The 13,658-nt window shown below is 43.5% G+C and overlaps 1 protein-coding gene across 1 annotated transcript; it reads right to left on the minus strand.

The window, feature by feature from the left end:
• Window positions 1-2,040: 2,040 nt before the first annotated feature.
• OTUD6B (OTU deubiquitinase 6B) lies at window positions 2,041-11,028 on the minus strand. The gene is made up of 7 exons (XM_081874690.1): window positions 10,862-11,028; window positions 6,931-7,085; window positions 5,324-5,416; window positions 4,485-4,797; window positions 3,462-3,523; window positions 2,710-2,816; window positions 2,041-2,357 (listed from the first exon to the last, which is right to left on the minus strand). The coding sequence occupies exons 1-7, from the start codon at window positions 10,977-10,979 to the stop codon at window positions 2,273-2,275; spliced, it is 933 nt and encodes a 310-aa protein (XP_081730816.1). The 5' UTR covers window positions 10,980-11,028; the 3' UTR covers window positions 2,041-2,272.
• Window positions 11,029-13,658: the final 2,630 nt, after the last annotated feature.

Here is a 13,658-nt window from a genome sequence, read left to right on the forward strand (position 1 = left end):
TAAAAAAATCTATTAATCTGTCTGAATAATCATCAGGGCCCTTTTTCAATTAAAAGTTTTTAACTCTGATGAAATGGTGCATCCCTAAAAACAGCACATGTATTCTGTTTTACAGATGTATAAAATCTCCTTCCACCAGCAGCCTCAGCAACTTTTACTGTGATTTGTAGAGGGCAGAGAGCAAACCTTAAGAGCCCCTCCCCTACTTCATTAACTTATATTTTGGAAATAGCCCAGGCTAACATTGTGGGGTGTGTGGTTTTGGGGGGAGCTCTTCCCTTGCCAGCCTCTATTTGCTGTTGCTGCAGTAGCCATGGTTACTGATGGGGTAGAAGACCCTTTCTGGCTGCTATCAACAATAGGCACTCTGCAATAGAATGCTGCTACTGGGAGTGAAAGTATAAATCAATTCTTACTCTGCTTTTCTATAAAAAATTATATACAAAGTTGAACCTACTCCTGACCGAACATAATACAGAACTTATGAAAGACCAAAAGAATGGTGCGGAAATAAAACAGGCCCAAGGCAGTTACACGGGAACAAATGCAAAGTGGTGGGATGTGGGAGGCTGATTTGCCACAAACTTCCAGATCTTTAAGGCGTCATTTATCTTAAGCAAGAGAAACATTAGGCTGTCTTATGTGGATTTAGTGGAAGACAACAGCAGATCCATGTTTCTCAACAGTAAATTCCAGCCTCTCATTTGCACGTATTTTAAACAGCTATATTTAATTCCAAGTTTCCGTGCGCTGCTCTGGTTTGCCAGAAGCGGCTTAGTCATGCTGGCCACATGACCCGGAAGCTGTACGCCGGCTCCCTCGGCCAATAAAGCGAGATGAGTGCCGCAACCCCAGAGTCGGTCACGACTGGACCTAATGATCAGGGTCCCTTTACCTTTACCTTACTATTGTGACAGCCCTGAAGACAAAAGAAAAACTTTCTCTTAATGGTACATATCTGAAATATTAAAAATGCTACTGAGTGATGCTAAGTGCTTTAAATATGCAAGTATGTTTTATTGTTCTGTACATAAGTTTAATTATTTGCAGGGATGTTTAATAACTGGCAGCTGCATCTGAAGCACTCCCTGTAAGTAGCAGTTTTTAACTGAAGCTGCTACTTCAAAGATTTGGGCTTTTATATCTTACAAGTGTAGGGCTGATTTAGGCATGTGATGGCTCTCTGTCTGACATAGCTCATATGAAGGTACTGCTTGTGTGAAATAGTATCTCTATATGGCAAGCATTGGTTCTTCCTATTCTTGAAATATGGCAGCATTTGACCTGCTACTGCTCTGGGAATCAGGACAGCCATATGCATGTTTTAAATAAAACGTGGAGGGTCACTTCACAACCAAGTTTGGAAAGAATGCCATGCACTCCAGAAGTGATTGTGTAGGGGCTCTGTTTGAACTGGAAACCAGGACCAGCAACAAAATTCATTTTTATTCCATATTGCCTTTACTGCGACTGCGGAAAGCAGTAGCCATCCTATTAAAGAACAAACAAACTTGTTCTTCAAAATGTCTATGTAAAAGGGAAGGGTTATAGCTTGATGGTAGAACACATTGTTTGACCGGTACGAGATTCAGTCTCTAGGTAGGGCTGGAAGAGTCCTGTCTGAAACCTGGAAGGCCACTGCCAGTCAGTGTGGACAAATGAACTAGGTAGACTAATGGTCTGACTCAATATTATAGGGCTCTTTCCCATAACCAGGAATGTGTTACTGAGCCTCTGAGGCAGTTACGTTTGTATGTGCAACCCCATTTAAGCTGGGCAGGGAGGTTCTCTGAAGATTTCAGCAAGAGGTTGGTTTTTTTTAGTCACAACAGTGGTTAAAAGATATTTGACCTAAAGAAGCATCACGAAACCATCTCCTTGTTACATGAAGTTTTTTTAGCAATTGCACATTATTAAATATTCCCATCATGTTTTAGTTGCAATTACTGAAGGACTGCTGTTTATAATAGTTGAAGGGTTGTATAGCCGTGGTACATATAACATTGTTTTTGCTACTAAAGGAGAGGATTGAATGCAAGTGGGGGGAATCTGTTATACACAATTTATTAGTTACATTACAAACACCTTGGGGAATATTTTGTTTAAAACATGATTTAAATTTGAATTAACAGTTCATACAACAAATCTGATATATATCCCCAAACCATCATTTCCTTGTAAAAAAAACTCGAGCAGAATTTTAAAACCTATCGAAAGATAAGCAGCGTAAAGTGCAAAGATGCACTCGTCATATCATCTGTTGAATCCTGTACTAGCTTTCATTTTCTGTAGGTGTGTCCATTAGAGGTTTTACAGAATTATAATGTTCTCCTAATCCATATGCATGTCTCATATACCTAGAAGCAAAAACAACAGGTGTTATAGCAATTACAAAGATATCTTCCAAACAAATAGAATGCATGCCCACATAGATGCATCCAATGGTTTTATTTCCAGCGGTGTTGCTCAGCTGATGGTAAGCCTTCTCTCTCTCCCCCCGCTCCCCCCTCTGAAATCTGCTCCAGATGGCTAGTTGACCCTTCCCCCTGATGCTACTATGACTGTTTACCCATAATATGTCTCACTGAATTCAACGGTCTTACTCCAATGTACCCTTAAATACATAATTCAACCAATGTATTCAGTCACTTATATACTTCTTCAAACACAGAACTCCTTTGAGCCCCAGTGTTTAAAGTATCTACTTACACAAGTATTAGTGGTTTTCTCCTGTATTCCTCACCAACAACAATAGGTGGTGAATCCATTTGTACAACTTCAATTGGCGTTTGCAAGATGTGCGATAGAGCCCTTAGCTGCAAGGCACAATTAGATTTAAATATATATATATATATGTATGAGATTTGTAGTTATCTTTGTAGCACACAGCATTAAGTGGCTTACAACAAAATTTAAGGACTTTTTTTTAAAAAGTAAGTGTTCTGATCAGTTCTTTGAACAACCTAATTTTGCTCCAAAACCTATATTGTTTTAGACATTTATATTAAAAAAAATCACTGCAAATATGATTTTTCCCTTTTTTATTATCTTAATAAAAGTAGGTTACTAATTCATATTGACATGACAGTGGTCTCAGTATGCTAGACAGATACAATCAACATAGCATGTGGTATGAATGGGCCCAGATGTTGGCTGTAAACCTTTTACAAAGTAGAACTGTTCTTCTACCATATAAACAGAACAGAAATGCTCTTGATTATCTCTGCAGTAAGAATTACCTAAACCTGAAGCCATTTCTTTATTGTAAAAGTAGGGTGGGGAAAACTGTTACTGGACTCCCATCTTTCCTGACCAGACTGGGACTGACAGGAGTTGAGAAAAACGATGGAAGGGTCACAGGATTCCCAGCGTCTCTTGAAGATTTGGGAATATTCTAAAGACTCAAAACGAACAAGCGTTGGCATTTAAGATATTAGGAAAGAGCAGGGCACAATACTTACTTCCAATTGGCCACCCCAGGCAGCTGTGTTTGCTATATCATGGCAGTATTTTTCAAATTCCTCTGGAGGGAGAAAGTGCACCATTTTTAATCTGAATGTTGGAAAACAGAGCAAGCCCAAAAAGGAAAGCTTACATTGGCACTTAAAGTATGCAGAAGAACATAACTTTGCATAGTAATACACAAGGCAAAGAGGAAACAGGCTGAAGGCAAAGATGTCGCCCGGTCAGATAAAAGGAAAGAAACGAGCAAAGAACCAAGCAGTGTTCTGTGAAATGACAAAGTCAATAAATATTATAAAAGGGATGGACAGATTTGCCAATAACACGTTTACTGTAATAGTTTGTGCTTCTCCTAGATTGCACAGAGGTTCTGCTTTGGGATGTTTCCCTTGGTTAGACAGAGACAGTTTAGTTGGGGAAAGCTTTAACAAATAAAGCTTTAATCTAATGCAGAGTTTTAAGCATGCTTAAGTCCATTGGTTTCAATAGGCTTAAGCAAGCTTAACCCTGTACTGGATTTAGGTCACAGTCATTAAGATAGTCTTAAAGTCTCAGCCCCTCTGATGTGCTTAGAGCCACAAGTCAAGTGTGGGACCCTTTAGCCCTCCAGATGTTGCTGAACTTCAACCCCCATCACCCCTGGCCACTGACTATGCTAGTTGGGGCTGATGGGAGCTGTAGTTCAGCAACATCTGGAGGGCGAAAAGTTCCTCACTCCTGCTATAGGTGGTAATAGTAAGTAATGTCTTTACATCTTGTTGCAACTGGTCTATTCAACGCACACAAGTTTGCCGTCCAGTACATATTTACCTAAAGGATACATGCAATAAACACAGAAAGACTAACTTCTGAGCAGCATAAGTAAGATTGGGTTGCGGCTGTTGGGGTCCTTGCAGTTTAATTAACACATCTGTGCCACTGATACGTGGTAAACATACTTGGTACCAGTTTTCTCTGTAACAGCTGACACTACTCATGACAGAAATATGCACACAGTGGGGGAAGCAGTTTACGGTACTTACCATGACTGTACAGATCTCCTGTATTTGGGTTAGTTAGAAATGGTAGGAAGTCATCCACGTGACTTTTCATGTACTCTGCCGTTTGACTTCTAAGCGTTGCAACAGTCCAGGAGTTTTGTTGCTCCTTCAGCTGATCTTCAATAGCTCTGTACATGCAGTGGCCATCAGATGGGATCTGCTTAATTTCTAACTGCCTCGTGGCTAAACTATGTGCGAGTTTTTGACTTTCAAGGTGCCTAGCTCCTGTTAAATTTTCTATCTCTGCTTCCGCAATTCTTTCTTCTCTTTCTTTTTCCATGGCTGCTTTTTTATCCTGTGGTTTGAAAACAGTAAAATGCACTGTGACGTCACATTTGTCCATATCATGAACTAATATTATATGCTTATTAAAAGTGGTCTCAGTTGCCCGTGATTCACATCTCAATTGTACTAACAGAACGGTGCAAAAAGCAAAGCAATAAAGTTGCACAAGTTAAGGGGAGTACTGAAACTTATTCAGAGATTTCAGTTACATCGTTTGCCTTCCAGAAAGGTTACCATGAGCATTTCTTGGAATCCAGTTCCAAAGATGGGGTTAGTTAGCTGTAGCCAATTTTGGGTATACATGAAAGAGGCTTGAAGGACCAGAAGTGACTTAACGGGATAACATGTAATGAGATGAAGAGGTCTCTAACCCCACTCTACCTGATCTGTGCTGGTGACTGCTTCTGTCTGGGCCCCGGGGTTGAAACCAGGTCCCAGAGCCACCCTGGGGACACCAGATCTCTCACAGAAGCACGTGGGTTTACATGTTGCTCACTGTCTAATCAAGACAATATTCACATCTGTAAGCACCTTACCCGCCTCTTCTGTGCTTTTGTTATTCTAGGAGGCTGAATCTGTTCCATGTCCTCAAGCTCCAGTCTTGCAATATTTATAACTGCAGCATCTTCCTAAATGACAAATGAGAATTATGTAAAATGTGTAGTGACTAGTTCTTGAACTTGCCACTCTAATTTTCAGGGTAAGTTATAGCGCATACATTTGGAGTTTCAGTTCCTTAACAATTCATACCATTGACAGCCAGTGTGGTGTAGTGGTTAAGAGGGGTAGACTCGTAATCTGGTGAACTGGGTTCAGGTCTCCGCTCCTCCACATGCAGCTGCTGGGTGACCTTGGGCTAGTCACACTTCTCTGAAATCTCTCAGCCCCACTCACCTCACAGAGTGTTTGTTGTGGGGGAGGAAGGGAAAGGAGAACGTTAGCCGCTTTGAGACTCCTTAAGGGGAGTGAAAGGCGGGATATCAAATCCAAACTCCTCCTCCTCCTCCACTTCTTCTTCTTCTTCTTCTTCTTCATACCACAGTTTCTCACCCAACCTATTTAATATTCATTCTCTAGTGGCCCCAACAAGCAAGTTATGCACCACGCCAGAAGTATCACTCAGACTCTAAACTAAGGCTTAAGACATTAGGGATGGTGCAACCCAAGAGTTCTTAGTACTTCAGCCTGCACAATATGTGGTTCCTGTCTCATACTGTAGCCTAGATAAGCTGCCGGAAGAGGGATTATGCAGAAAACCGGTACAAACTGCATGAAGTCTCAGTGTTGTGCAAGTCTGGTATAGGAAGAATAGTCACCTTCCATTCCAACATCCCAAGGTACTACTGCCCCATGCCATGTGCAACACCTGACATCATATGTGACATCAGAGGAAGGGCAGGCAAAGAAACAGCTGCTGAGGAACAATCTGGAGTTTAAAGTGCAATCCCAAATGCTCCTTGGTAAGTAGGGCTTATTGACAGCAAACTTATTTGACAGCCAGTGGGGCTTGCTATTGACACTGATCAGCTGATTTGGAGTTGCCACCTGATATGATGTCAGATGATTGACAGGTGGGCAGTCTTGTCTACCGTCAAAGTTGGCCTGCTAAGGGTGAGAGAGGTGAGGATCTAGCCTGCTGGCTAGGTTAAGTTCCCCCCCCCCCCCGTCTGCTGTTATCAGTCAAATTATAGCAGTCCAAATCCTTCCCCAACCTACAAAGAGAGCTAATCCGTATCCCAGGTACTATGGAAAGCAAGTTAGACATTCGCTGTCATTTGATGACACCAGCAAGCAAAATCGATTTGCCTTGGGAACTAGAATGTACAACATCAGCATTTGCCAGAAAATAAACAACAAACATTTATTGAGCATATGACTGTGCTTCATAGAAATAACCCAACTCATCTACTTTTATACAGTGTGGCTTCCAAGAATCAGATATGTTTTTAGCGATCATTCACTCACTGTGCATTTAAGGCGAAATAAGATTTATCATGGCCAAAATAATAATAAAAAACAAAAATGGTGTCACAGCATTGAAACCCAATTCCTTAGCAAGTTAGAAATAAACAACGTTCAAACGTAGTTTCAGTGGATATTATGCCAACAGAGCTTTGAAAATGGAGTGGCCCTCAACACGTACTTTATTCTGTTCAGTTAGTGTCTCCTTTAGCTTCTTAAGTTCCCCCTTGTGTTTCTGTTCCAGCTCAGCCTCCAGTTTGGCAACCTCATCAGACAGCTGTTTTCTTCTCTTTTTGTCATTCTTTGGAACGGCATTTTTCATTCCTTGGATTTTGGCTGCAGAAGCACAAATCAGTGAGACAACTGGTGAGTGCCTAGCAATTATGTATGTCACTGTTCATCATTGGAAAGCTGGCCATCATTAAGCTTAAAATTACTACACTGCAGGTGTGACATAATAGGCCGTATCCAAAGCACTCATTCCATGTGTGCAACAGAACTCCCTCTTCTCTCCCTGTGTGTGCCTGACACCCTCCCAGATCTGCTCCAGAGCGTTGGGAGAACCCGCAGAACAAAGTTAGGGGCACACAAGAGAAGTTCTGCTGCACAGCTAGAAGTCATAGAATCATAGAACTGTAGAGTTGGAAGGGACCCTGAGGATCATCTAGTCCAACCCCCTGCAATGCAGGAATATGCAGCTGGTCCATACAGGGATCGAACCTGTAACCTTGGTGTTATCAGCACCATGGTCACTCTAACCAACTGAGCTATCCAGGCTCACTTGAACAGAAAAAAAATGCATTTAACATCTTTCAATGTATATGCCTGCCTAATGTAACTGTACTGTAAACCCATACAGTGGTACCTCGGGTTAAGTACTTAATTCATTCCGGAGGTCTGTTCTTAACCTGAAACTGTTCTTAACCTGAAGCACCACTTTAGCTAATGGGGCCTCCTGCTGCTGCCGTGCCGCCGGAGCCCAATTTCTGTTCGTATCCTGAAGCAAAGTTCTTAACCTGAAGCACTATTTCTGGGTTAGCGGAATGTGTAACCTGAAGCGTATGTAACCTGAAGCGTATGTAACCCGAGGTACCACTGTATTGCAGAAAGTATCTATCTCAGGGGGGAACCTGCCTCAGTCACATAACTATTAACTACAATGCTTATTGTGCATGAACCTTAAAACATAATAGGGAACAAAACCAATGCTTTCTGAACACATTCAAAACGTGAAACCAGTCTGGAATGCTGGAATGAAATCCAATGAACTGTTTGGAACTATGAAGGGACAGGCCGATTTAAAAAAAAAAAAAACAAACTAAATAAAATCTGGTCCTGCTTAATATTATTTATTAGTTGCTTTTTACAAAAAAAATTCTCAAAGTACACAAATGCACATGTTAAGTTCTATGCTCTGAAACATATACAACTGAAACATGTACCTTGGTTGATGAATGCCTTGCGACTCGAACGTTTTGGCTCCTGATTGCCGCAAACCTAGAAGTGAGTGTTCCAGTTTGCCAACGTTCTTTGGAACCCAAACGTCCGACGCTGCTTCCATGGCTTCCGATTGAGCGCAGGAAGCTCCTGCAGCCAATCGGAAACTGCGCCTTGGCTTTCAAACGTTTTCAGAAGTCGAACGGACTTCTGGAATGGATTCTGTTCCTCAACCAGTGTATATATATATAGGTATGTATTTAATCTGGATAATGTGTTCAGACTACCCAGTGAAGAAAAACAGTGATAGGGAACCTGTGGCCCTGCAGGTGTTTCATACTGGCTGGCTGGGGCTGATGGAAAGGTGCAGTTCAGCTCCACCTTGATGGCCACAGTTTCCCTATCCCTGGAGCAAAGAATATTCATCATTGCTACTAGTCCTAGCAAACATAACAAAACCTACAATGCACAATGCTCCTTCCGGTACCACAAAGCTAAGTAAGAGAGCTGTGACAATGCAGGATGAGACAAGAAGCCACAGCCTGGACTCCTTCCAGCCTGATTTTAGGCTTCTCACATTAACCTCAGCAACACCAGCACTGCTGCAGCTCCCCCACTTTTGAGGTCCACTGCAGAAAGTGCTCTGAACACATCTGTGGAATTGCTAATGCGTCATGAATGCTAATTGAGGCTCCACAGCAAAAAACTGTTTGTGGGCTTTGGAAACTGGCACCCCATCTCGTGGACTGGGGTGCAATGTCAACAGGCAGCATGTGATCCAGTAATAGGGTCAGCGTCAGAACAAGGGAACATGATTCCCTCCTTGTCTCCTGTGCTGCAAGCTGGACTTGCTCCAGATTCCATAGCCACTGCCATGCCAAGATTTGCAATATGATTTTGCAAATGTAAGGCATCAGCAGCACCTCATATCACATCTTCAGTAGCAGCTGAACTTGCCCCCCCAATAACAAATCCAGCTTTCCATACACACTGCCCAGGCTTGTGCTCCAGAGAATTCGGTGCTGCTAACGCAGCGGTTTGGCTTCACTCCTGGAGGCGCGTTCCATTGTCTCTCGAGACAGACAGATGACAACAATCTCCTGTCCCCTGGTCATGCAGGCTGGGAGTTGGAGTACAATAAAAACTGGGCGACACCAGGTTCAGAAAGCACATAGCTGTATTTGCTACAGACCTGAGGCTGCAAGCCTATAGAACACTTACCCGGGAGTGAGGACTCCCAGTGAACCAAATTGAACTTATTTCTTAGGAGACACGAATAGGATTGTGCTGCAAGAGGCTTGTGCTTCCTTAAAAGATGAAACATACTTCTCTTCTAGCACATTAAAGTTCATGAACCCATTTCATCCTATGAAGCAGGATCTAACCTACAAAAGCCTATGTGCTGTAACACATCTCATATCTTTTTTCTGTTTTATATTTAAGGTGCCATATTTGCAGGCCCACATTACCAGAACATCAGCATCACTGGGCATCTGCAGACACCCACATCCTTGCAGGGGGTCAGCTAGCAACCCTGTGTGGTCCTCAGCAACTCCTGTCTGGTGGCGCTCAGCACATGAGCAGTGGCAAGAGTGAGGAGGTGGGGCCTTGCCCTTTCCTTCTGGGTGAGGCCCACCCACCCAACCAAGGAAGGCATCTTACCCAAAGCTTCACCCCTTCCAGGGTCAAAACCAGCCCTGTGCAATTTGCTCTAGCAGTGGACCAGAGAACCCGTGTTATATGGGGCAGCTGCATACATTTACTTTGCCAGATACACTGACCCTGTTAGATCTTGAAGGTGCCACGAGCCTTTCTCCTGCTTCTATTCATTCATTTCATAAAATTTATATACCGCTTGATTGCAATGTTTAAAAACCTACAAAGCGGTTTACAAGGAGACAAAACAATGAAATATAGAAAAAAATTGCAATGTGCAAAACTTAAAACAGAAAGCAGATTTTCCTGCAACTTCCTAAGCTTCCAGGTGGGCTTGTCCCAACAAAAATAACAGTATCATAGAGTTGGAGGGCACCCCAGGGATCATCTAGTCCCGTGGTTCCCAATGTGGTTCCCAATGTGGGGCACACGCCCTACAAGGGGTCAATCTGATTTTTAAGGGGGTCGATTTGATTTTTAAGGAGGTCAATTTGATATGTAAGGGGGTCAATTTGAGAATGAGTTATTAACAGTGAATGGCCTTTTAGGCTTCCTTCACGTGAATAGGAGTTCACGTTTTGAATAAGCAGAATTATATGTTGCGGCGGGGGGGGGGGGTGTCATCAGGATTTTAGAGATGCTTAGGTGGGGCATGGCCCAAAAAGGTTGGGTACCACTGATCTAATCTAACCCCCTGCAATGCAGGAATCTCAGCTGCATCGTGAATTACAGATGGCTATCCAACCTCTGCTTAGAAACCTCCAAGGAAGTTGTTAGCAGGCGCCGAAAAGCAGGTACCGAGACGGCGCCTGCCCGGTATCAAGTGGCGGGGAGTTCCAAAGTGTAGGCGCTGCATATGCAGCCCGTTAAGTGAAACTCGCCCACCCACAAACCCTCGTATCCTGGCTCCCTAGCAACCCGGCTCCCCCGCCCCCCTTTCATGGGGTCCCTCCTTCCCTCCTTCAGCAGCAGCAGCGCCTGCCTTCCCTCGGTCTCTCTGCCCCAGGCGGCTCCCTCACCTTGCAGCTCGCGCTTCTCCTTGCGCTGCCGCCGGGCCAGCAGCTCCAGGCTGCCGCCGCCCCCCGCCGCCGCCTCTTCCGCAGCGGCCGGCTCTTCTCCTTCCCCGGGCCCGTCCATGGCGGCCCGCCGTGACTCCTTCGCCCGGGCTGCTCTCGGCCACGGCTAGCCCCGCCCCGCTTGCCGCGAGGCCCCGCCCCCCGGCGTTGGGAAAGGAGCGGAAGGGACTCGGCGCACGCGCCCCAGGCTCCATCGCCCTCAGACCGGCGAGAGACCATAGACTCCTGGCGACGGAGGACTGCGCAGCCGCGTGACTGTGGAGCTAGGAAAAGTAAAGAGCGATCGCTGCGCTGACTTTTTCAGGATTTCCGCCTGCAGCTGTGACTGGGCGGCGGCGGCAGCAGCAGAAACAAATTTGCTGATTTGTTTATTTTAGTGAGAATTTACTTCCCGTCAGGGGGATAAAAAAAATTACACAATATTTAGGAAACATCTGAAGTTCGTGGAAGTTTTTAGTGTCTGATATTTTTTAAAACAAAATAAAAAAATTCCTTCCAGTAGCACCTTAAAGACCAACTAAGTCAGTTCTTGGTATGAGCTTTCGTGTGCATGCACACTTCTTCAGATACCTGAAGAAGATACCTGAAGAAGATACTTCAGATACCTGAAGAAGTGTCTGAAGAATATCTGAAGAAGTATCTGAAGAATATGAAGGTATCTGAAGAAGTGTGCATGCACACGAAAGCTCATACCAAGAACTAACTTAGTTGGTCTTTAAGGTGCTACTGGAAGGAATTTTTTTATTTTGTTTTGACTATGGCAGACCAACACGGCTACCTATCTGTAACTGATTTTTTTTGATTTTTTTTTATTTTACTGGAGTGGCTGGGCAAATCCAGCCAGATGAGCGGGGTTAAAAACAATAAAATTATTGTTGTTATTATTATTATTATTATTATTAATTGGAGTTTCCTCTCATATGGTTGGAAGGGCTGCCCCCAATCACGACCTCAAAGGCTCAAGACTTCTCTGTAAATTTTCTATGGGCATCAGCCACTTCCGCCTTGTGGGAGATGTAGGGAGAAAAAAGCGTCCAAAGTCAACTCGGAAACTAAAACTATACAGTATCTACACTTTTCCTATCTCTATGGGGATGGAGGGAGAAACATGGGAAAGAACCGAGGGAGAGAATGCATTCCATTGAGGAAGCGCGCCACCCAGTGGCCCTTTGCAATATCGCATCTCCAATTGGCTTGGCCTTCGCTGATGGTTCTTTTCAATTTCGGCCTTGTCTCTGCATTCTTCTGATACTCTTAAAGGTGTGGTCCTTGCGGTAGGCAAGGATGGGGCACTTGTGGCTGGGGCTGATGCGAGCTGGAGTCCAATAACATCTGGAAGGGCCGTACATCCCTGTGGGGGATTCTGAAACTCTGGTCTGCCCCCAAAAAAGTTTTAGAGGAACAGCAATGGGAACAGAGCTGTCAAGACAGAGATGCAAAAATGCAGCTCCTCACACCCCTCGGCAGGTCCAGGGAATGGAGACAGGGCAAGCTGGAGAAATAAAAACAGAACATGTTAGGGTATATATTAAGAATGGCTGGGGGAACCCAGCCAGATGGGTGGGGTATAAATAATAAATTATCATCATCATCATCAATCAATATTTATTACGGTCCAGAGACCCAACAAATCGTTAAAAACCAATGCACATTATTATTATTATTATTATTATTATTATTATTATTATTATTATTATTAGGAAATATAGTTCTAGCATGGTAGAGCATTGGGGCCAAAGTCCATGTGACCTGCTGGCCATAGGAGCTTTTGGGCTGAGGTTGGCTGAATGGTGCAGAGAACTGATTGGGCGGAGAATTGGAGATTGGCAGAAATGTCTCCCTGAGCCCCTGTAAATCCAAATGTCTTATGGAAGGATGTGTGTGGCACAGCAAAGAGCATGGCTTGGAGATTTTGGGGAAAATGTAAAAAAAAAAAGTTGGTTAGCATTGGTTGCCCTAATGGTCCAGCATCCACTGACATAAATCAGGGACTAGGAGAAATGAAGAGTTTAAACAATGCAACAAACTAAAACACTATAGTTCAACAATGGCAATTGTTTGTAGTCACGTTTCAAATCAAATGTATCCTCTCAGTTAACAATGTATACTAAGAACTGGGGGCGGGGGGAGAGTGTCATTCACAAGAAACCCTAACTCTGTGCATTCTGTCCATAACTATAATTCCACCACTCCCCTGATATGACGTTTGTGGAACATTAAGGCTTTGTAGCTTGTTGATTGCAATGGACCAGATTTCGCTGACCCTGGTATGGCATGAGGCGATCCACAAATTGCAAGAAACAAATGAACTTAGTATATCATATAGGGAACAGCAAGAAATTTGAGCATGATGAGGGGATAAATAGATCAACTTTCATGTTTGAAGACAACTGTTTTTTTGTGGGAGGTGCTTAGGAGTTGCTGTGATACACTGGCACGCGGAAAGCTATGGCAGTAGAAAAAATGTAGGTTATGCTAAGAGTTTTTCGCACTTCACATTTCTAATGAGAACACTCTTAAGCCTTGGGATTGAGACTCCTTGCCTTGTTCTAAAAATAAAATGAATAAAAATAGCAGAAGGATTATAAAAGAAACGACAGAGGCACCGTATGGAATAGATAATGGGAGTGAAATAGCATTGCAAGAGCTCATGTTTCAAGATAAGAACTGGAGAAGGCTCCCCTTTGTGTAAGTGAAGACATTGTCACCATAATAACAGCTGTCACTTTAATCTGCCATA

The sequence above is a fragment of the Podarcis erhardii genome, assembly GCF_964252035.2.
Source record: "Podarcis erhardii genome assembly, chromosome: 8".
Lineage (NCBI taxonomy): Eukaryota > Metazoa > Chordata > Lepidosauria > Squamata > Lacertidae > Podarcis > Podarcis erhardii.

Bases quoted from the DNA above. Each gene is read 5' to 3' on its own strand.
- OTUD6B (XM_081874690.1), bottom strand. From the start codon at position 10,979: ATGGACGGGCCCGGGGAAGGAGAAGAGCCGGCCGCTGCGGAAGAGGCG. The intron at 4,798-5,323 runs GTAAGGTGCTTA...TTCAAACCACAG, and splicing joins CAAAAGCACAGAAGAGGCGG to GATAAAAAAGCAGCCATGGA. The intron at 2,358-2,709 runs GTAAGTAGATAC...TTTTGCTTCTAG, and splicing joins AGAAAACCACTAATACTTGT to GTATATGAGACATGCATATG.